This window comes from Myiozetetes cayanensis, unplaced genomic scaffold, assembly GCF_022539395.1.
Source record: "Myiozetetes cayanensis isolate MyiCay16 unplaced genomic scaffold, myiCay2020 scf1, whole genome shotgun sequence".
NCBI classification, from domain to species: Eukaryota; Metazoa; Chordata; class Aves; order Passeriformes; family Tyrannidae; genus Myiozetetes; species Myiozetetes cayanensis.
In genome coordinates this window covers 119,073,198-119,095,271 of record NW_026086604.1, presented here as the reverse complement: position 1 = coordinate 119,095,271, position 22,074 = coordinate 119,073,198, and the positions used below count along the sequence as shown (strand labels likewise).

At 39.6% G+C, this 22,074-nt stretch overlaps 1 protein-coding gene across 2 annotated transcripts in view; it reads right to left on the bottom strand.

The window, feature by feature from the left end:
- Positions 1-929: 929 nt before the first annotated feature.
- IGF2BP3 (insulin like growth factor 2 mRNA binding protein 3) overlaps positions 930-22,074 on the bottom strand; it is a 114,095-nt gene continuing 92,950 nt past the window's right edge. For both annotated transcript variants that reach the window (XM_050329384.1, XM_050329375.1), the window contains 5 exons: positions 12,913-13,032; positions 8,837-8,911; positions 5,888-6,019; positions 4,463-4,576; positions 930-3,568 (listed from right to left, as the gene is read on the bottom strand). In XM_050329384.1, the coding sequence (XP_050185341.1) occupies positions 3,467-3,568; positions 4,463-4,576; positions 5,888-6,019; positions 8,837-8,911; positions 12,913-13,032 (543 nt within the window). In that variant the 3' untranslated portion in view covers positions 930-3,466. The remainder of the gene's footprint in view (positions 3,569-4,462; positions 4,577-5,887; positions 6,020-8,836; positions 8,912-12,912; positions 13,033-22,074) is intronic.

Below are 22,074 nucleotides of genomic sequence, written 5' to 3'. Positions count from 1 at the left end.
ATGGCAGGATGCTGGTTCTGAGAAGATAGCTTGATATTGGCATGGAAAAATGAGCTTAGGGTGTCCTGTGAAATACAATACACAGTGTCTTCTACAGACATAACTTCTTCAGTTCCCTCTTTCTGCTGGTTGGACCCAGGAAGTGAAGACAAGTAGGAGGCTGCAAGGGTTTGGAAAACAAGTTGTGTTTTCCACTCCTCTTCAGTGAGATACAGAATTGTGTAATTCATAATGTTCCTTCATTCCCCAACTCCTCCATCTCACCTCTGAGACATTCAGTTAGACATCCGGTCTCATTTCTATTCCAAATAATGTAAACAAGGATCTAAATATATTGGCATACCACCTCGCAGGCAAGTGGTGTGTGTTTGGGTGGTCATGGCTGGAGCGAGATACAGATTGCCCAGCACATTTGCTTGCTAGTGTGACTGGTTCTACCTATCCAACCTTCTAGGGCCACGTTCATTACACAGCTTCATCACACCAAAACCACCACAAGTAAAGACTGGGTTAAAAAATGCCAAAAAAAGAGAAAAAAATTATTGCATTTCGGATCTCACATCAAACCTGTTTAGGATTCCTTCACATTTGTCCTGGGACAGGACTGCTGAGTTCACATCTGTTCCACAGCAGATGAACCTGAGAGAGCTGTGCAAGACAAACCCTGAAGTATAGGTTCTACTACAGACGGTATGGCATTGTTAGATGGGAGGGAGAAGATGAATTATAAGCCCCAGAAGTCAATGCTTGTGTTGGGAAGTGCAAACATGGTAACCTAGTTGTCCTAGCAGCTATGGAATACCCATAAGGTGATAATTCATCCTTACCCAGTTGTTATTATGGACAGAAAACCAACTTGATCAAAGCACCGTAAATATTTAGAACAGTCTGTCCCTATGCCTCATTAATTTAAAAAAACACCACACAACTTTATCTGATGATAGGAGTTAAACTCTTTATTCCATTCAGAGGCATCTGGCAAGTAGAGCTGCATTGGGGGGCACATTACAGATGAAAAATGATCCATACTTTGTGGATATTGAAATCATTTACAGTATTTACTTTCTAGCTATTCCCAAATACTCCAAATTACCAAGTCTCAATTGAAAAGAAAAACATGAATTACCATATTAAGTCTAGAAATTTCAGAGAGATGACAGTATTTAAATCAGCAGATGTAAATGCAGCGCCTATCTGTAAAGTAATTTTTTATGGAAAATAACAAAGTCAAATCCTTCTCAAATGTTAAGAAAGGAACGTCAGACTGACTTAAGCCTCAACAAAATTTAAAATGCTATGTACTTTTCATACTTCAGTAATTTTAAAGTCATTGTAAGAAAAAAAATTATCCTAAAGGCTAGATGAAGGTCACTGTCAAAAAAGGAAAAGAAACTCATTTTTCTTTGCTAAAACTACAACATAAGTTTGTGGTTTTTAAACCAATTAGTAAAGAAGAGATGCAGGAAAAACACTTCAGACCATTTTCAAAATTATCTAATCTGTACAACAATGATCTTTGGGAAAATTATCTAGTCTATGTAGTAATGCCTCTATCTCAACATGAACCTAAGAGGTAGATAACAAAATGATGAAACAAATGTTTTTTGCTCGCTGTGCCCCTCAAATCAGTGCAGCATGGTGATTCTGATCATCTCATGCACAAAAAAACATCACAAAAAAGGTTCAGAGGTAATAGCATGGCTCTGTCGACCACACACACACAGGCGCGCACGCGCACACACACACACACAGCAGTCTTTATGCACCATGTGTTGCCACATTTTTTTTTTTTCTTAAACTGAGGTAGACTGAAGTTTATTGTAGAAACTTGAATGTGTCACTATTACCACAATCATCATTCAAATTACATTTGGAAATTAAAAAATTTGGTAACTTTCCTGTTATCCCTGCCTTTTGACATTTTTTTTTTGTTCTTCTCTAATGGTTGGTTGCAGAACGTGCATAAATCCTGCTGCATCTATTATAAGCCAGGCTAGAGAGGTTGTTGTTTTGTTTTTTTTTTCTTGTAATCATTTTTAATACCTTCAAAGTGGCTTAGTGTGGCCCATAACAGCGGCTGGATATGTAAACTTAGCCTTTCATTATCTTTCAATGATCAAACACTGTTTGACCTTCCCCCATCGTGGTAACTGAAAGCAGTATGATGTGATCTGCAGACAGCAGAGAGCCTCTTGGCCTCAAATATGCTCTAGCAGATCAAGTGTTCTATCAAACTGAAGATGAAGCTTGCTCTTTGAACAAAATGGCAAAGTCCAAATGGGCTGCAAATGGTTAAATGTAGCATTATTAGGTAGTGATGGTCAAAGGCACAAAGGGTTCATGCATTCAATCAAGTAGCACAAAAAAAAAATTCAGCCTCTTGCAGCCTTCTAAATTTTTCCCCCAACCCCAGCCTCTTGCCATCACTTCCTTGTCCTGTTCCCAAAAAAGTACCGTCACAAACTTTTTCATCCCATCTTAAAAGAAAACTAAACGGCATTGCTGCTATCAGAATGTTGGCATCATTCACTATCTTTTGAACATTCACTGAATTTTTTTTTTAAACAAATGATGGTGTTGAAGCCCTCAGGAAATCTGAGGCTGTGTTTTTTTTACCCACCTTACTCCCATCAGCCAGCAGCTAGAAGTGCTCTACTATATTTTTCCCCGATAAGTCTGTAGTACTCCTGGCTGGTGGCTGATCAAATTTTAATTTTTTTTAAAAAAATAAAATGCTCAAGAACTATTAGCTTTATAAAGTATACAAAATACCAAAAAAAAAAAAGCAAAAAAGGAACAATTTCTCATTGAGGTACTAAATGCCTGAGGTAGTTTAGTAAAATGCATATTTATCTTTTTATGCCCTGGCCAACACCATTCAACACTTCCCTTAGGTTATTCATGGCAGTGTTATGTAAAAATGCAACCAAATTATTTTTAAAAAATGCCACTTGTTTCAACATTGGGACTAACACTTAAACTCTTGTCAATACCCTTGCTCTAACCCAAGCCCACCCACAATCCCACCCTCCAAATGTGTTTCTTCTTTTACAACTGGACCTATAAGAGCAATGCCTTTTCTTTTTTTGTTGTTGTTGGTTTTTTCTTTTCTTTTTTTTTTTTTTTAACCAGTGAACTCAGAAGAGAAAGCTTCATTAAACCAAGTTCTAAAATTGTTGGGGAATAATAAGAACAATAAAAAAGACTAACGAGTTTATGTTAAATTGTGAGAATAGAACAAAAGGGAAGTGAAGGGGTCCTTATTTTAAAGCTGGGTTTCAAAAGTTTGAGAGAGCCTAAAGAATACATTCTCAGAGACAGCGTTCAACGGTTGCCTGGTCCTCGAACAGGTGATTGGCTTGGTGGATCTTCTGCATAACTTCAACAGGTGCTCACCACCCGTCTCTCTGTCGCACAGTCTGTCTTTGGTCTGGCATCTGTCTCTGATGGGCCATTTCCTAAACCTTTATTTTCGTCTTGGCTGAGGCTGTCCGCTTTGCAATGTTTTTTGCTGTTGCTGCTGCCTTCTTACCTGAGCCAGTATTTCCTGAATTTTTCTCTGAGCAAGCTGAAGGACACAAAGAAGAAAAAACAGCCCATCATGATGCCATGCTGCAGTGACTGCTGTTTACAACCAACAACAGATGCTACTAGGATTAAGAAAATATGGAATGACCAATGATTACTTGTTAGTTATAATACACTTGGGTTAGTCCTGATGTACAACTTAAAATTTAATTTTTCTTTTTCCACCTACCACAACTACCTGCCATAGTCAATTTTCACATCTGTAATATAGAAGGCATGAACACAGGAAGATGACTACCCATGTTAAGATTACTGAAGTTACAGCCTACCTTCATTTTACTCCTCTGGAGATATTAAAACCACTGCTTTAATAGTGTAAATGTTTTTTATACACCAGGGAATCCAGAAGGTCAGACTTACATGATTTCCCAGCCCCCTCCCATCCCATCTTTCTGAATTACAAGTCACCTGTAGCAAAATACCAACAGGAATTGGTCTGAGTTGAGACTTAAGAGAGGGAAGGAATCTTGTGATCCTTTTCTTTATGATATTAAATCAACAGATGGGGCAATGTAGACAAATTGCATATCTGGAGGCAGTTCTTGCCAAATAGCATGATATCATTTGTGTCTCTATTCCTTCTGAATTTCAGTCCAATCACAACTTGGGTTTTCTTTTGCTTTGAAAGTTTTAGCAGTGCCAAAGCCAACGAATTTAAAGAGACTGTTTTACATATGTAACCATGCAATATTGTTATAAATCTCTCACAAGCATGAGTAAAGTTTATTGCAGCAAGACAAGCAGAGGAGCCTGGCAAGCAGTGCTTTTTGTATCCCGAGTAAAAATCTTGCACCCCTTGGTTCCTGAACATGGTTATAAAAGAAAGAACATGGAAGCATCAAGTTAATAAGGAAGATCATTCCAGTCCTCCTACCTGGCATGCATAGAAGTGACCAGTTATTTTCACAACCACCTGATCATTTTCATCAGGTGTCTGGTCACGAGGGACTACAACTTCTGCACTTGTCAAGTTTTGAAGCTCATTTACCTATAAATAGAGAGTAGAAGTCAGAAAGCCTTAAACTAACAAATATTCCACAACCATCAAGCCTCAAAGGTACTGACCACCAAAACATCTTCCTCTTAAGTTACACTTCAAAAACACCCCTCGCTATTAGAAAGCATCTTTATGCAGCAGTGTGCATTCTGCAAGATGAGCCTCTTGTGCCTCTTCACATAAATTAGCACCAAGTTCCCTGGGTTTGTAGAAGTGTTTTAAAGACTAAATACAACACACAGAAGGTGTTAAATACATGACTTAAAAAAAGCAAATAGATGCCACAGTGTTTACAGTTGAGTTTAAAAGTGTAAGGTCAGAAAACTCATATAATGTAGTGAAGAAGAAAAATGCCAAAGTATTTATATGCTTTGCCTCGAGAAACCTCCACAAGATGGAGAACTTCAAACAGAACAATGAGAAGTCCTATTTGTGCAAAGTATTTTCAGTAGCTTATCGGCTTCTATAGTGTTAAGTAGAGGTAAGGTTAAAGTCTTTGTCCCATTTACACTAATTTTATTTTAGAAATGCACAGCATTATTTTATTAAAAATGTTTTAAATGAACAGCTTCTCAGATGTGTTTGTCCTTAAACCTCTTACCACTGCAAGTGATGGAAGAGGCCACATTGGCCTTCTGACACTGAACTTAGGAGACCTCATTGTACTCACAGATGGACACACAAGACTGAACCATTTCTTTGCAAATATCATCTAGCTCCTGACTAATAATCATATGAAAATACTAGAGCACCCACACCTTTTCAGGATTGAAAAATCTCAGTGGCGTTATTTTATACAATAAATTGAGCCTAAGGAATGCCATCAATTAAACTGAAACAAAAATAGATACAGTGTTTTTTGTACTATGAACATGTCTTAATTTCCCAGCGCTTCTTTAGAAATTATGTTTTCACTCAGTTTTGGACAGCAAAATCTGGCACATAAGCTAAGGTTCACAAAAGCAGGGCTCGAGTGGAAACATTCATTCTAAATGGAAAAACTACATTTCTATTAATAAAAGTCCTGCAGATCTGACTGGTCGTTAGACTATTTATTTCTTCCCATTCCCCCCCCCCCCTTTTTTTTTTGAGATGAAAGAAATCATTCTGAGATTGCTTTTTTTGAATCCACACTAGAAGAAAGGAAAGCCTAACAAGTACAGCTAAGGAAATAGCTCCTGCTTTAATATAACAAAGGATTAGCTATTAGTTAGCTAAAAGTTTAAGCTTTATATGTGTGTGTGTACACCAAAGTAAGAAACATAACTGAGCAACACCAAAAGTTTTATTTCAGCTACTTACTGTTTTGCCTCCTTTACCAATAACTCTACCAGCAGCATAGGATGGCACTTTTATATGAGCCTCAAGTTTCACTTCTTCTTTAGGTCCAAAGAAATTTTCTTCTTTAAGTTTTCCATAGATTCTCCCTTGAGCCTGCAAAAATGCTTTCAGTTAGAGAATGTGCTCATTGGGATCTAGTTAACTTCAAGAAATTCCACAGAAAGGAGAATTCTCAGTACTCAATCCTGACAAAGTGTTTTCCCCAATAAATACATTATTTCTCTAAAATAAGTTACTGTACCAAATTGGGAAGCACAACTGTCCTGCTGTAAAGATTGCATGACGAACCAGGGAATCAAACAACATTTTAACAGGAATCATTATTCTGCTATTTAGTAGAAATATTGCTTTTAAAAGAAACTATTGCATTTCTGTAGAGGTAAAGAGTGGTGGAAAGAACAACTGTCTGCCTGAAGCTTTTTTATTACACCCAGAAGCACGAAATGCAATTAATTGACTCAGAAACCCATTCTTTTAAGGATGCTAAACAAAAGAAGCCACAACACCCCCAACAAGTCATGGGATAAAGACTCCAATTAGCACAAACAGCTTGCTTTTACAATCCATTACAACATATTGTTTAAAAATAAAGAAACCTGAACTTGCTCAATTTTCTAAAGTGAAAAATCAAACTGCCTAGATCTAAATAGTACTGTGGGAACAGTATTACTCCAACCAGCACACCGTTCCTTTTTCTGGGAAACACAGAAGTGTCAGACAACAAGAAGAACGTCCATCAAGACTAAGTTTGCAAATCTTGTTGATTTTTAAAAATATTTATTTCTTTATTCCCTGACATTCATGAGTGAATTAATGAGAAACGGTAACCAGATCATCTTCTATGCATCTCCAAGATGCTTCAAAAGAACATGCGTTGTTGCTGAATTACAAAGCAAGGTGGGATCTCGACTTTTAAAAGGTTGTAGATGTTCTTCCAGCTGTCCCAAATCTTTCAGCTCTTGAAAAAGTCTTTAAGGAAAGGAAACAATCTAACTGGGCTGCAGTTGCTTCACAGCAAAATGGTAGCTGAAATACACTGTCTACACTAGATTCCACTACACTTGCACATCCCCAATCCAAGGCAATGCACTGATCCCTGAATACTGGTGTAATGGATATGCCTAAACTAGGGAGCACTGCACCAGAGGCTGTAACAGTGGCATAGTCTCTTCCCATTGCCTTGCTAATAACTAGCCCTGCATACTGCAACATCCTCAGGCTACTGCAGCTGAGGAAGAAGGGGCACAGCTGTTGTGGCCACCATGGACATGAATCAGACAGCAGAGCACAAGGTACTAAGGAAAGGAAGCCAAACTCAGTCTCTGGGACAAAGCTGACTCTCCAAGAGCTGGCTACTCACCTGAGCAGCAACTATTCCCTCTTCAAGTTGTTGAGCACCAGTTTACATTCTTGGTGCCCAAAAAAACCAATAGCCTGTCCTCAAACAGAAAGAACACCCTTAAACAGAGCCTAAGAACACTAATGAGGCTTGGCCCTGACCGTAAGGCATGCTTCAGGTTAACAGTGGCAATAAAAGAAAGGACAGCTCTCTCTCTGCCCATCATAGTGAAGGGGGCATTGCTCAAAGAGCAGTTAAAAGACTTACAAGGACTGGAGCTGAAGGAAGCCCCAAGAGATAATCACTCTCCTTCACAAGACCAGCATACTCAGGAGCATGGACTGTGCTAGTACACTGATCCACATTTGCAAGCAAAAGCCCAAGTGTAGAGAAGTGAAGACTGATTGATGTAATTTTAGTCTATGTATGGGGTACAGAAAACCTATTTGCATGATCCAGGTTGGAGAGAAGAGCTGCCAGAAGAACTCCATCTTAGTGAGGAAGCCTGAGGACAAGGCTTTGCCTACACAAAAAGTCAAGATAAGGGATGCTCAAATCTCCTTCAGCACGCTACTCCTAGAGGGTAAGTCCACTGTTATCTGATGAAAAGAAAGGGTAGCCAGTATCTGACCTTGCACTGATCTCAGATCATAAGAGTACCCCATATGTAAAACACTCCACGTGGCCAAGCCCACATGCACACAGAAAACATCACTGAGGCAGAGCTTCAAAGTTACCTGCCCTGATACTTTTCCAGAAATCCTAAAGGCATTAACAAAACTGATTCTAGATACCCCTGAAGTTTGTGTGCCTCCTTCTTGCTAGATGCCCTGAAGTAAAATTACCAAGTCAAAAATAAGAAGAGGCAAGAGAACAATGCCTGGACATAAACTCTCACGTGACTTTCTTTCTATCTGTTCTGGGCCTTATCTGTGATGAGGCCAGGCTGCTACACTGAGCTGTCTGCATCACTCCTAGCCTGGTCAACTCCTTTTGGGGTAACTAGATTTATCCCTTGGCATCTAAGGCAGAAGGCCACTCCAGAACTCAATTTAAACACAAATGAGATAATCAGGTTGACTATCAACTTGTAGCTGTAGTGGAAATACAATTAGAAATCTTGTAGTTAGTTATTCGTTGAGCTATCCAAAAAGTATTTTCTGTTGGGCACACAACAGCAACCTGGGAAGACTCAATCTCTCATTTAGTCAGCTTTATTATTTCAATTAAGCACATGAAACTGTTGCACATATTAAGACAAACTAGAAAGACTGAACTAAATGGTGCTTGCAGATAAAAGGAAAAAGCAGGAATGTAATATGGCCATATTTTTTGCTAGACTGGATTCCTACTTACATGAAACTCATAGTTGTCAGATGACCAGAATGTGGCTTCTTATAGTACTGTATTACTCATACTCTTATGAGACACTTTTCAACAAAACAAAAGCAAAACCCCAGTGTTTACTAAAATTCTGAATAAAGCACATTTGGAACCAAGTGTTTTATTTTCAATATCGTACCTCATGGTCCAAAGGCCATTACAGATTAACAAGTTTTTATATGTTGTACCTTGAACTGAGCTTCTGGAGGTCCAGTGATGATAACCATTCTCAGCTTAGCATCTGGTCCTTCAGCAGGGGCAATCTGGAATGGATAAACATAGCTTTTGGTAGCTGTCTTTTGAACGAATAGTTTAAAGCCACCTCCTCCCCATTTCGGTCTCACATTCTGTTCAAGAGTGAAAAATTATTCGTTACAGCAGCAGCATCACACTTCAGTCATGACGGGTTTATTCTCTTTAAAGTGCATTAATTAGCCATAATGTAATATGGAGAAACTGGCTAAACTATAAGCAAATTTACTTCTGAAAATTAAAGACACAGCAACTCATCCACATATGGCAGAATCCCACACGCCATTTTCACGTGGCTATGAGTGGTATCAGACACGTAGCCTTCAAAAAGATAAACACGGTTAATAAACTGAGATTCTCATCCCTACCCATTAGCTTGAATAAGTTTTGCTCATTAGCAAAATTTTGCATTCGTCGCCCTGAGAACAGAAGATCACTTTACTGTTGTAACTAATCGGATCCAAAACATTCCTCTATACAATGAGTTCACAGTTTCCAAGGGGTTTGTATCTACAGACGTTTGTGTGACCCAAATAAAAATTAAGCTCCACCAGAGCTGAGACAGAGACGCCTGCAGGGTCTTTAGCAGTTCATGTCACCACAACAGTAAAATTTCTGTGGGTGTTGTTCTCAGACTCCAGTGGCATTAAATAATTCAAACTAGCCTCTGACATTCCAAATGAATCTTTTGTTTATCACAACTGACATTTCCATTGTTGCATCTAGTATTACATAGCTGCTGTTGAATGAGCAATATATTAAACACTACAGAATTTCATCTCAGCTGTTGGCATAGGGATGTTATTCATATTTTACAGTTGTAGTTTATTTCAGACAAATTACCAGTCACCATGCATCATTTTGCTAACTAAATAATTTTGCTAAGGAAAGTTTATAAAATTATTCATATTGTACTCTAAGATATAGAAGCCATTACATCCTAGTTATCTGGTTTGCATATCTGTTTTTCAAGATTTCTGCATTCCAACTGGATATATCTAAAAATACACTAATTTCACGGCAGTCCATTTTTGTGACATGACGTTGTGGCAAAGAGCAAGTACAGACTAAATCCATTCATTCTTTGGAACACAAGTATTTTAAAGGGCCAAAATTTCAAGGCACATTTAGAGGCAACTGACTGAACAGAGCTCAGCCTGAATTGTCATTCATGAAAGTTGGACACTGTAGTCTTTTTTCAGTCACGTCATGTTTTTCTTACTGAGCACCAGCACCTTTATTGAAATGTTAAGAAAAATATATTCCATCAAGCCTTCATTATATTTTACATGCATTGAAATGTTCTGGGACATATCTTTCTTTGCTTTTGTCTTAGAATGTCCTGTTCTCAGAAGCTGGGGTAAAACATGGCTGAGGGCTGTGAAAGAAACACATATCAATGAACATTTCAATTCTGGAAGGGGTAACCTAAGAGTCTTCTGTGTTAATTTTGTCACCTGGTCTTGGAAAAAGTAGTGATATACATACAAATAGTAAAGAAGTGGTGAATTTAACTTTGGAAATTAAATAATTTTACACTCCTAGCCAGAAACAACCAATCTTCCATATGCCAAGCCACAAGCTGACAACTTCATACTCCCAAAACATTCCATCATCAGGAAGGGTTACTCTGGAAAGAATTTGTAACCAGGGAGATGACAGTGGGTTCCCAACTGTAGTACAGGATGGGCAGATAACAGCCCAGAAGTCTCTGCCTGGCTCTTTTAGTGAAAAATTGAGTCTGCTGGAGTCCCACACTGAGCCTGCACTGCCAAGCAATGACCACCAGCACAGAGACACAACCTGAGCTCATCAACAGCCACATACACCTCTGAACTGACAGCCTGAACACTGCAGCCCTGTATAGAACCCCTGCCCACCTGCAGTTTTAGTCTTACTTGGTAGCTAACGAATTTCATCAGATCTACAAAGCTCAGAATGAGCACAAAGAAGATGTACAGGGATTTAAAACATTTTCAGCTGTAACAAGCTACAGCACAACTCAAAACAAGACTTATGCTCAGATACATACTTCCTCCACAGAGTAGGATTACTGCAGCTTGGCAAGTTAAAAGTTACTCACAGGCAGCACTCCCTCCAACTCTTAGCTAAAAGCACAGATTCCTTGATTCACAATTTATTATTTTGCTCCAAAGTTTTGACAAAGGCCAGGTGGTCAACATGAGGGAAGTTCAAAAAGCTTTGAATAATTTATCACCTGTCATATTTAATACTTTCACACAGAAGCAAGTGTAGTGCTCCACATTGTTCTGCCAGATTACAGATGAAGTTATGTTTTTAACTGATAAGCATACATGCAACTTCCCAATTTAGCAAGCATACCCTGCATCTGTATAGTTTTGCTAAGATTTAATCCCATTTTCACAAAAATTTCTTTACTTTATTGCTAGTAAAGGAACAAAAGACCAGAACTTCAAAAAACTTTTAACTGAATTTCAGTTAATACAGAACTGTTAAATGCATTTTGGGTAGAGGGGTGCCAGCCAGTAGAGGAAGCCTGAGGCCACTGTTAGCCAGGTGCATGAGAAACACTGGAAACTCCCTTTCCACTAAACTGCCTTTCAAGGACCAACTGAAAAACGAGTTTGGATGGGTTCTTGGAGGTCCAGGTTGTTTCACATTTCTCTGTCCACCTAGCAGTACCTTCCATACACTGCCTAATCTTTAGATACAAGCTGGGGGAATGGAGAGGGAAAGAGGAAATCCCTGTGATATATCACACCTCCATGCAAGACAGATTTGATAAAGAAAAATCAGCACATCTCTCTTTCTTCTATTTCATTTTCCTCCTAAAAATACGATTATTAGCGCTCAACTAACGTAAACCATCTGGGTAGTATAACAACTATTTAATATACTGCTCAAAAGAAGGATGGAACTGGGCAGCACATCAGTTGGTTGACTGATCAGCATTCAGCAAACTGCACACAAGACTCATTCATCAGGATTCCCCAATTACTTCGCTCCGCACACTTAGATGAACACCTGCCAAGCCAAGCCCAGCCTCAGCGGCTTCACCAAGCTCAACTCAGCATAGCCAGCTCATGCCCCTCTGCCCTGGACTTTTGGCAGTTCCCCACCATAGCACTCACTAAACAGGCCACATCTCCTGATCAAAAACAAATTGCTGAGAAGAAAATCTTTGCTTCACCTGTGCAGGAAAATGTCAGTCTAACAGCACATAAAGCTACACACTGTACTTCTAATTTTTTTTTTTTTTTAATTTAGGCCAAAACATTATCTTTACAGTATAGAAGAGCCTAATTAAAAGAAAAAAAATGCTCAGTTGTCTAGAGAGGATATATGTGGTCACAATGGCATCAGTAGCAAGAAGCCAAGGCCTTCCTACGACTGCAGCTGGTACTAACCCCCAACAACAGCCAAGATGGATTTCACTGAAAGGTCAACCTCTGCAAACCACCTTGTACATGAAATGTCGATACACAAACAGCTGGATGTTAAACTTGGGTAACAAGGTAAACATGATGTTAAAGAACTGACTGACCCCAGGAGCTTGCAGCACATGGGTGATGCTAAAACGTGAACACTTCAGCATGGAGCCATCTGAGCTTGACAGCCCAGACCGATCCATCTGGAACAGAGCAAGAGCAGTCACAGCAGCAGGAAACTTCACCTGTGCTGCTGTTTTTAGAAGGGGAATTTACCTCACCAATTTTCACTGTACTGAAAGCAAGAAGAAAGCCTTTAAGCACTGCATCATTAAGACACAAGTCTGTTTCTAAGAAACTGAGACCACCAAAGTAGTTTTCTTTGCAGCTTATATTTCACACCTCAGGAGACGTTTGAAAACACGCTTCTAATTATCTTGTCTTAAGGAAGATTAAAAGATGATTTATAAACAAATGTACCATTTATCACATCACATTCTAAGCACGGAGTTGGGGAGGATGTTCACGAAAGCACGGCTTGTGCAAACTTGCTGGAAGTGTCATGTAGAATAGGCAGAAAGTTATAGTCAGTGTAATAATACCTTAATAGATGCGCCTGCAAAACGAGAAAGTTGTTTGATGTGCTGTCCCTGCTTGCCAATAATAGCTCCAACTGCCAAGGCTGGGATGAACAGATGAACAGTCTCAGACTCAGGCTGTTGCTGTGGGGAAGAAGGAAAAATGCAGTGAATGTTTTTGAACATTATGAATCGGACTGACAAGAAAATGGGTACGGAACGGGCATGCATGGAAATGAGGGGGAAATAAGATTTCCCCCTGTGATGTCTGAATATTAAGGGTCTGGCTTTTTCTGAGAATCACAGAATTCACAGAACATGATACACAGTTTGAGCCAAAAGAGGATTCTTTCATCTTGCATAAAATACTCGCAATTTTAATGCTTAGAGCTTTAAAAAAAACAATCGAGGTGTTGTTTCTTTGCAAGGCTTTTGCTCTTACCTGTTGCTGTCTGAATTCTCTTCCACATGCAAGACTCTGCAGGTGAGGCTACTACAAGCAGAGGGGCTACAGACTGAGCAGGCAAACTTTCTGGTTTTCCTAGCTACATTTTTAATTTTAGATTGTGCTGAGTGCCACAAAAAGCCTCAGAGTTACATATATGCTACAATTTCCTTTGTGTGGGAGTGATCTGGAATGATAGCCAGTTTGAAATCTGCCAGTGATTCCTCCTGTGTAACATTATGCAACAGTTGGAGCCTTGGCAGCAGTCCTCATGCAGGCTAGTAAATTAACCACATTAGGAATTCTTAAAAGCAAGAGGACCCCACCACTGCACCCACTGGGTATCAGGCATCACTGCATCGTCCTATTGCTTTCAAGCAGACACCCCGGTTGGAAAGCACAACATAATACTCAATATCCTCTCTACAGGCTGCACAGCAATGATCAAACAGCAGGGTTACATATGCCACAGTAAGTCATAACTATTTTAGCAGCCTCAGAAGAGCCTGTCTCAGATTAATGGAGCATCGTCAAGTACGGAGTACGCTACCGCTAACCCTTCTACTTATGTCAGGGTTACCTCAAAATCATTTCACACAAACCTTTCTTTGAACGAGGAGGTATTTAAGACATTACACCTCCTCTTTTGAAGCATTTCTTCCTCTGTGTAGCCCTCTTATGTATTTTCCAAATTCGTTTTGCTCATTCTCAACAAGACAAAGCCAACAAGCTCATTTTGTGCCAAGGTCTTCTAAAAAAAACGCAGACATTCTCATCCTTGCTTTCTCAAGGTGACCAGCACCAAGCACCAGCAAACAATGCACATGGGACCAACCACACTCCTTTAGCTTTGCTCACTTGCACATTTTGGTAGGGATACAGACCCAAGTACAGAAGCTCACCAAAGCAGCTTTTTCCATGACATTTTTGGGAAAAAAATCCTGCTATATTCAACACAAAGCAAAACACAGCTGCAATCCTAAAAACACTATTTCCCACTTAAAGTTTCAGTAACTTCTTTCAACTGGTAGCAAAGTCCCACTGCATTAACCATAAACTAATCAGAAAAAAAATGCTCATTTCCAAGTTTTACCACTTCATCTTTGGTAAACACAAGTCAACTGTAACCTCAGGGGATACAAATTCCAGGCACAGCTCCATGTACCAGGTGAAGAAACCCCAAAATAGGATATTGAAAATAGAAACACATTCTGGCAGTAGCTTTAGGTGATTGCAACAGTTGCACAATTTACCCTGTGTTTTCACACTTACAAGGTATTAGGATTCATAGTCATTTCATGCTGGTTTAAAAGCCCCCGTTCTCCCTGAATGCAGCCCTCCACACCCAGCCTCCCCACTGCCCTGTATGTTTTGTGGCCAGCAGGATTGCAGATCCAGCCGATTTTTAAGGCAGTGTGTTCCTGATCTGAATAACCAGAGAGCCAACAAGCAGCAGTCAGGATCAAGGGAGGAAGCAACAACAATTAGGTCAGGGAATGGGAAAAGGTGGGAGCACCCCTTCTAATCTGCCTACAGATCAGTTTAAAATGATCTCAAAACTACGCCCTAAAACTACGTATTTGTAATGAAAGATACCAGTCACTTCAGTATATATGTTAAGAAGACTTCCCAGAAGATTACTCATTTTCTCCTCCTATTACAAACATCCTGAGTGTTGTCACAGTAAGTCCTTTTACGTGTTCACTGAGAATCCACCAAGATTTCCAGTAATTTGGAAACGCTACTGTAGGTACTTGCTCAATCTTACCACTTCAGAAAACTTTCTAAATGGTTACAAGTTCATGAAGCATTCGTGTTTTTTCCAGTTTTGTTGCAAGGACCCATACTAACTGCACTGGTTGTAGAGGCAACCCCTCATTCCAATCCAGACAGTTTAGCCACCCCATTTGTTCACTCATCTCCTTATGCTTTACCTTTGATTGTCCACACATGCTTCAGCTCCTGCAGAATTCCACTGTTGAAGTTCTCCCTTCCACATGCAACTCCAGCCACCCTCTTCCAGCTAAACTTTGAGCTAACACACACACACACACACACTTTCCAGCTAGTTTGCACAACAGTGCTGCAAATCAACTGTGTAACTTGACTTGATTTTCAAGAATTTAAGCAGCTTCTACCTCAAGCCACCTCCAGACACATTTCTGTACCATGGAAACAAATCAAACTTCATTATTTTTGTTTGCATATATTTCCTGCCTTCCCTCTGTTGCCCATCTGTCTGCAGCACAGTTTTCCCCTCTTCTTCCCAAAGCTTAATTTCAGGGCATGTTCTTTACTAGATTCAACTTACCACTGAAATTCTTTTCTGCTGCCTCATCTTTAAACATGAAAGATGGGTAAAGGCAATAAAAGACAGAAGATGCACATGTGCCTTTCTAACTGTACAAGTCAGCTCACTGTAGCACTCTTCCCCCATCCCTCCTCATGCTTTTGACTTGTTGAAACATTTCAACTTCTCTTTTCCCTAAAGGATTTTGTTATTTTTTTATGTGACTGAGGATCTTTAACACTAAACTTGCATTTTGGTGTAACAGTGATATATGTTTACTAAAGAACAGCAGAGAATCTGTTGATACTGAAATGTTCATACACTCCTTTTTCAAACTGTCTGGAGGAGTACACTGGCACACACGCATAATCAAATTCATCTCCAGTATAACATGATACCAAATTTAGAGAAATCGTGTCCATTTCCTTACCCACACTGATTTTTAACCACTAGGAAAAAAACTACTGTATATCTTTCTTTTTATTTCTGGCAGAAACCAAGTCTAGCTAAAGCTTTTGAGAGCATCATAACACCAAGTTCAAATTATTTTCTGTCCACCTCCCTACCCACAATAATTTTTAAATCCTTTTGTATTTACTGGAAGACTATCCTGCAAAAGAAACACATCCAAATATAATGCAATGACTATACCGCCCATCAATCTTACAGATGCTTCTGGGGATCTTAGAATGGAAGAAAATCAGCTATAATTTAATCTTACCCATGCCATGCCACATAAGTCACGGAGCTTTCCAGGAACTCCTAGCATGAGTTATATCAGAAATAGATTCCTAGATCTTAAACATATGTTAGAAGCACTAAATTTAGGGAACTTAATTTCCCACTCCACGAAATCTGAGCTTCAATGTTCACTGCCTTAACAAAGCCAAGCTTGCTTAAACATATACTTAAAATTTAAAAACTAAAATATACATGTGTATGTATTTTTAACAACAGTAAGGTCTCCTGTACAATTTTCTCCTCCTCCCCATTCACTTTATTTTCCCCCCACATAAGAAAATACTTTATTCAAAGCCAGCCCAACCCTAGCAACTGACAGAAATGTAGAAAGAAAAATCTTTAAAAGTAGTAACTTAGGTTCACAAGATGTATAGTCCGTACACCCACCCTAATTTGCGAGTAACCATCTCTAGTATGTGATGCACAGATCACCTCTTCTGCCCCAGCAATATTTGCAGTATGGGCCCATGACTAGTCCATCCTAACGAGAACAGTTTGTCTTGTGTAGCTGTGGCACACAGATGACACCGCGGTGTTCACGCAGATGGAAAATCTAGGTTGTTTTGGGGTGGGTTGGTTTTTTGTGGGTTTGTTTTGGATTTTTTAATTCCAAGAAGAGTTCCAGAAACAGAGATTTTTTTAGATACAAGAAACGGATTCTTCAAAAGCATGGAGACAAGAAACAATTAATCTAGTTCATAAAGAGCTAATAATACTTGCTTTGTTTCTACAAAAATCAGTCCACTTTAGTCACAAAATAGGCTTGATAAGGAATTTTTGTCTATATCCAGAATATTTAACTAATGAAAACAATTTTAAATGCTGGGTTTGTTCATTAATTGGATTCCAATTTCCATCCAAATTTTGCCTGATGAAAATCAGAAGTTAAAAATTAATCAAGCAAATAAGAAAAGCACCATTCATCATTTTTTAACAGAAAATGGAAAAAATACATTAAACAAAGCAAATGGCAAACTGCATATTTGCATAAATAGAAAGATATATCCACTCTGTTAGCTAAGAGTAGTTGTGGTATACAATACACACTAAGGCTTTTAGAAAAGTAACCAAAGTACACATGTAAAATTTGATAAGTCAACTTAAATGAGATTTCATGCTTGATCATTCAAATCACGATTGAAAACAGTGACCTAATGCAGAGATGTAAATCAATCTACCCCACTGGATGACATTAAGCAACTGCTGCTGCACACCATTGGCTCTAATATTTTGCACTAGTCCAACTCTTTTTCCTTGAGCAGCTTGGGTACACCTCCTTCCATACCTCCTGCAAGTCCCTGAGCACCAGCCATCTGTCCCTAGCCTAACAGTCCATGCCAACTAATTTTTTTTATTTTTAATTTTTCCTTTAAATTCCCACCACCTCCATCCAAGATCTAGATTAATCTGTTCCTAAATCCTGTCACTCCTCTCTGCTTCCCCATTACACTGGGCTCACCTAGAACCCCTGCATTGCAGGTAGCATCATTCTACCCAGACCCTGCAGCCCTACAGAAGATTTTCCCAGGACAATCATTTCCATGCTGCCAACCCTACGACACTGTATTTAACTCTTAGCAAACCGGCTTAGCACAGCCATCACTTCTTGGTTTCCAGAACCTCAGCAGGAGTGAGACTCTTCTCCTCCTTGGGATATTGCCACATGTCCTTCAGCACAAGAGCTATTGCTCCACACCAGAGCTAGAAGCTGAGTACTGCCAGCCAGAACAATTTGCAAATTCACTCTTCTTTCTGCAACTCTTGCTTGCAGGGTTAGAAAGATCTGTAGAGACCAACTGCCCCTAAGATAAGGTTATTATAACATTTCTCTGCCAACTCCTGATGCATCAGTCCTACAAACTGCCCAAAATCAGACAGAAGAAGAGCTTTCCCCCTTACCTGATAGACTGTCAGAAGCAGCAGCATTCCCTCTCATCTCACACTTGGGTAACAGCCAAAGCATGGCCAGGCAAGGATGAAAACTCAGAAAAGGAAGCTATGATCCTCCAGGTAGACAGTGGTAGGTAAAAAAGTAGGTCCCAACTACTAGAGCTGGAGGAGGGGACATTCTATTTGGAGAATGGTATTTAAAAAACCAAACCAAAAAACCTACAACAAACCACAAGACAGAACAACTAACAATACACAGAAAAACCAATTTGCCTTGTGGGTTCTTCCCTATGATGACCCCTCCTCTTTTGCTTTTGGCTGATGCTGCTGCTAGGTCAGTCCACAGTTCCCTCCATCAGCACGAGTGTGTGATCCCACCCACTGCAGAGCTCATAAAGGGGCACACTTGTTATTTATGTCCTGAAAGTTCATTTGAGAATTAATCTCAGTCTTTTTCTGCAAATCTGGCAATAGTACAAAATTTTTTCAGTCATGTGTTTAAGTGTCTCCACAGACTCCTTGCTCCATCAAATACACGTGGTTGGTAAATCCATGGCAACATTTGGGATAAGGCTATAAATCTTTAAAAATGTTGTACCCACTGAAGTAAATACGATTTTTATGCCAGACATCAATAGGAGCAGAATCAGATCTTTGCTAGTTTTTAAGCCTGTTATGTTTCATGTTGCCAATTAATTACCTTAGGTTGAGACGTTTATTTTAAGTCACAAAGTCACACTAGCCATTTCTAGTCAGAATCAGGTTTTTTAAGTCGAGGGAAATAATTTAAAATCATTTTAAGACTGCATAGAGAAATCTCAGACAACATTTGTCTACCATCTAGCCTAGTGGGTTACCAGTGTGTTTTGGGGTTTTTTAATAAACAAATCCACTTTGTAAAGTAAACATATACAGACAGTAGGTGACTGCATTAAAAAGCTCTCTTTTGCCATTCTCCCCCTTCCCAACTGCCATGATCACCATCACCAAGACAAGGCAGACTTACAGATAATTTAGTCTTCAGAACACCCTGAGTTTTGCCAGGAAGTGAGGTATTTTATTCAAACCCTGTACCAGACACAAAGCCAAAATTTAAACTGTGTTTTTGCAATGCACTGTGAAGAATTATTCTGGCCTACAGCTATATTAAATGTTCTTATTTAGTAATAAAGACTTGTGGCAAGGGAAAACCAGCATTAAGCCAAGTATCCTTGAAGACATTCTAGTAGGATTCAAGGCATTAATAAGAAATAAGCTTTAGATAATGGTGAAAGAAATCCTACTGCATTCATTTTCCAATACTAATGCTAAAAATTTAAGCCTCTGTTGGAAACAAGAGGTTCATTAAGGACAACTTAAAGTCTTAGTACATAGGTCTAACATGATTCACAGTTTTATAACATCCTTGCAAATACCTCGAGCCACCATCTTGTACATCAGTGAAGTGATGCTGCCAGTGTAGATTATCAAACTGTAGCCTGAGCTCCCCCACCCTCCAAGATTTTGGGTTTATTTGGACCAGATTGAAGTTCATGCTGCAAGTCTAAAGCTTTCTGCCATATTCACTGCCTAAAAAGCCAGGGCAACAATCAGAACGTAACTGAGTTCTTCACTGCTGATTTCAGTCACTCAAGAGGTAGCAAAACACAATTTCAAAGAAGCAATGCATATTTTTAACTCTGATCTGCACACCCTGAAGCATTGCCCATTTTCCCATGCACAAACTGTATAGACACCATCCTCTCATGAACCCCAGGTTAATGCAAGATGCAGGAACAATAAGAAGGATTTCCAAGTATGGCAAGCAACTCCCCCATGCCAGCTTCAACATCACACTTGCAGCAACCTTCTAGTGTGATCAGGAACTCCACCACCTCCCGCTGGGTCTGGGTTCTGGGTTGGGAACCTGCTGTGTTCAGACCAGAGCTGGCTCCCCTTTGCCCTCTAAGTGTTACTGCTGCATTGTGGAAGAAACACGTGTCACTGGATGAATTGAGAGCATGACCCTTTCTGAGACACACAGCCCATGGCAAGGCCATGCAGCTGAACCTCTCTCCCAGCAAGCAGTCCCAGACCCCCAAAATTGTGTAGGAGTCCTCTGTCTGTCCAGCTAAGCTGGTCCTCTCCTCTGAGAGGTTGAAAACTTAAGCAATGACCTCTGTCTGCATTTCCAGTTTGGGGACTACTGCATTTAAACACCTGAATTCAACTCAAGGACAGCTGGTCATTACACAATGGTCAAGAGTGAGATGCTCTTAAAAATCATTTCACTTAGTACTACTCACTCCACTTCCTGGCTCTTAAACTTAGTACTTTTCATCACCATCGTCTTCTACCTGGCAAGCCATGGGAATCTCCTCAGACTACTCAAAGTCACAGTGGTCACAGGACCACACCTATCAGAAGTGTTTCCAACATGAGAGGCTAGCTAGGAACAAGGGGTAGAAATCACAGAAGCAGAGAAGGAATGTTTTCTGGCAGGCTGGTTATAAGGCATTTCACAAGCAGGAACTGGTCTGACATATTTCTGAACATGGCATGAACTTTTTGTTTTTGCAAAATCTGACTGGCCACAATGCCAAAAAAAGCAATCTGCCACCTTTTATTCTGAATAGACAGCCAAAAGCAGAAACCAACATAAGGAACAGATTGTGAAACTACGTAAGCAGTAATTTTGCTGGTCATTTACAAGCAGCAAACACAGGTATTCAGAGTTGCAATTTTGTATGACCACCAAAACAAGAAGTGTATGTGTAGAAACACTTCCACAAAATCATAGCTGTAACACAGGAGCCACACAGATGCTCCAAGCTCACACAAGTTGCACAGGAAATCAGTGGCTTTGGAAGACACAGGTAGTCATCAGCTCTGGTTTACAAAGACACTGCTCTCAGATTCCATGACAGCTGCCAGAGAAACAGGTTGTGTAAACACAGAAAGCTCACTTATTTTTCCATCATGTTTAACTAACAAACAAACAAGAGATGGAGCCAGATACAAGAGAACGAGGACTTGACCTACTTTTGTTTCTGGCCTGAAGGAGCTCAGTACACTCCAGTAACAAAATATTTGGCACCTTGAGGAATTAAATTTCCCATTTAGTTTAACATTCAGAAGGTGCTGAGCCTGGTACTTAGAGCTTGAGAGTCTGAGATGCTCCAGGGAACACAGATTAAATCTTCCCACAATGAGAATCTGGGAGCATAAAAACAAATTCTTATTCTCTTGTTCAAAGAAACTATAAATATCTCTACAAGTATTCAAATCCACAGAGGAAGACACTTTTATTTTAAAAAGCACGGATTAGTAGTTAGCAAGTGATGCTATTTGCAGTATGACAACCTTAGAACTACCAAAAGACCTACCATTGAGTTGCCAGATCTTTGTACATTACATGGTGACATTTTTGCTTCCCTCACAGGGGGGTGGGTCTATCTCCAGAGGCAGAATAGTTTGCTCTGGACATGGGTCTCTGCCAACACAGCACGGCAGGAGCAGGAGAGTTTCAAGACAATGGGAGAACCAACCATTTTTCCACAGGGTAGAACAATCCCAAACTGTTAGGCACCATGGAGTGAACATCTTAGTTGTCAAAAAAATTTATTATTAATTAATTTAAGGAATTAAGCATCGAGAAAGGTGTATTTCAAGGCACTGAGGTTACAGTCTTCAAAAGAAGTCTAATTAGCAGGTTGGGTGTTTTTTGTGTCAGACAATGCTGTCGTCCTATAGTGTCCTCAGATTCTATGTGCTGCACACGTATGGTTTTAATTTCACTGACATAAAACTATTTTGTAAGAACACCGGTAAATCCTTCTTC